This window comes from Lactuca sativa, chromosome 4 (genome assembly GCF_002870075.4).
Source record: "Lactuca sativa cultivar Salinas chromosome 4, Lsat_Salinas_v11, whole genome shotgun sequence".
In the NCBI taxonomy this organism is placed as follows: Eukaryota; Viridiplantae; Streptophyta; class Magnoliopsida; order Asterales; family Asteraceae; genus Lactuca; species Lactuca sativa.
The window spans coordinates 107,277,361-107,279,952 of record NC_056626.2 but is presented as its reverse complement, the minus strand read 5'-3'; the positions used below and the strand labels follow the sequence as shown (position 1 = coordinate 107,279,952).

The 2,592-nt window shown below is 35.4% G+C and overlaps 1 protein-coding gene across 1 annotated transcript; it reads right to left on the bottom strand.

The window, feature by feature from the left end:
- Positions 1–700: 700 nt before the first annotated feature.
- LOC128133490 (secreted RxLR effector protein 161-like) lies at positions 701–2,203 on the bottom strand. The gene is made up of 2 exons (XM_052770956.1): positions 2,101–2,203; positions 701–1,314 (listed from the first exon to the last, which is right to left on the bottom strand). The coding sequence occupies exons 1-2, from the start codon at positions 2,201–2,203 to the stop codon at positions 701–703; spliced, it is 717 nt and encodes a 238-aa protein (XP_052626916.1).
- Positions 2,204–2,592: the final 389 nt, after the last annotated feature.

Here is a 2,592-nt window from a genome sequence, read left to right as displayed (position 1 = left end):
CTATAATTGGTGTATAAGGTAAGTTTATAAGTTATCCCTTCGCTATAGACATCATGTTGAACATGAGATATATATCGTAGTGAATCTCATATAAGTGTTCAAATTTATCCCATGCCTTTAGATGTCTAACTCTCAACGAATAAGATGAACAAATCTCATCTTGACTACATATGCCTCTTGCATGGATCACATCAAACCTAATATTAGCTTTTATAACTGCATGTTTAAAGAACAAGATTTAACTAAATCAAAGCAAAACATTCCCCACACTCAAAACCCATATATGTATCTCAAGTGTTAAGGATATACAAATATTACCTTTTGTCAAGTATCATTCATGATAGTAATCCATGAAGTGATCTTGAACGGGTCAATCCAATACTTGTTCTCTATCAGGTGCCAATGAAACTGGTTAGAACACTTTATCAACCATTCCAATTCATATTAGCCTTATTTCATTAGTGCTCCCACAATAATAACCAACTATGAATTTTAGAGTGAATAAATTTACTCAATGATTAAATATGTTAATAAAGAACTCAGCAAATATTTTTAATGAAAAGATCATATGCCATATATATATCATAGTGATTACAATAGATGATGCTTCAAAATGATCCAATATTCAATACTAATATATATGTCAAATCTAATCACTAGAATAGCAAAGTCTAATTGCTCGAACATGTCCTTCAAACTTTTATTGAGGAAGGGCCTTCATGAAAGGATCAACCAAATTATCATCAGTGTGAACATTACGAATACCGATTTCACCATCTTCAACTTTATACCGAATGAAGTGGAATCTACAACTGATATGCCTGATCTTCTTATGTGATTTACGATATATTGCCAAAGCAATTGCTACCTCATTTTCATAGAAGACTTCTAGGGGGTCCTGAATGGAAGGAACCACGCCTAGATCTCTAATGAATTTCTTCATCCAAGCAACCTCTTGTGCAACTTCTAAAGAAGCGATGTATTTTGACTCTGTAGTGAACTGTGCTACAACACTTTTCTTCGAGCTCTTCCAAGACACTGCACCCCCATTGACAATCAACACATATCCTGATTCTGACTTACAATCATCTTGATCTGTTGTTAATGAAGCATCAATGTAAAACTTTACACTTAAGCTTTCATCAACGCCTCCATACACGAGGAATATATCTTTAGTTCTATGAAAGTACTTAAGGATCTTCTTCACAACCATCCAATGACTCTCCCCGGGATTTTGTTGGAACTTGCTTATCATACTCATGGCATAAGCAAGATCAAGTTTAGTATAATATATGGCGTACATGATAGATCCAACTGTCAAAGCATATCAAATGTCTTTCATCTTGTCTAGCTCAGCCTTTATGCTAAGACATTGGGATGAACTTAGTATTGTGCCATACGCCATTGGTACAAATCCTCCCTTAGAGTTTTTCATCTTCAACCATTTCAGGATTTTTGTCAATATATGTACTTTTGCTTGAACCTATTAATCGTTTTGATCTATCTCTATAGATTTGGATTCCAAGAGTATACTGAGCCTCACCTAGATCCTTCATTGAGAAGCACTTTCCAAGCCAAGCTTTTACACTTCATAAGGATGGAATGTGATTTCCCTTGATAAGTATGTCATCTACATATAGGACCAAGAAGGTCACCAAGCTCCACTATTTTTCATGTAAACACAAGATTCATTTTCGTTTCTAACAAAACCATAATTTGTGATTTCATCATCAAAACGATGATTCCAATTTCAAGATGCTTGTTTTAACCTGTAAATGCATCTCTTCAGCTTACACACTTTATTAGGATGCCTTTTGTCAACAAAACCTTCGGGTTGAACCATATAGACATCTTCTTCCTACCGTCCATTTAGAAAAGTGGTTTTGGCATCCATTTGCCATATCTCATAGTCATGATATGCGGCTATGGCAAGTAGTATCCTAATAGATTTAATCATACCAAGTGATGAAAAGGCTTCATCATAATTAACCCCTTGGGTTTAAGTGAATCCTTGAGCAACAAGTCTTGCTTTGAATATGTGTAAATTTCCATCCAAGCCAGTATTCTTCTTGATGACCCACTTACTCCCTGTAGTCATACATTGGGGAGGAAGTTCAACCAAACCCCATACTTGGTTTTTTCTCATGGATTGCATCTCTCCGTTCATGGCTTCAACCCATTTGTCAGATTCAGGATCTGCCATTGCAGTTCGGTAAGTGACTGGATTGTCAACATTCATCATCATGAAACATTCAGGAATGAGAAATCCATATCTCTTAGATTCTTGAAGAATTCTACCGGATCTGTGAACACCTTGTGTTTAAATAGGTTGAAGATTAATGATCACTTCATCTTCAACAACCTCTTGTTCAATACTAGTACTAACTTGAGTTGCATCAAGTTCTGGTTCTTGATCCTCTTCAAGTTCCACACGCCTCCCACTTGCTTCATCCATTATAAAATTTCTTTTCAAGAATTTAGCTTTTTGTGGGATAAAGATCTTATTCTCACTAGGAGTGTAGAAGTAATAACCTAAACAATATTTAGGATTTCCTTCAAATATGCATTTGGTAGACCTAGGCTTGATTTTGC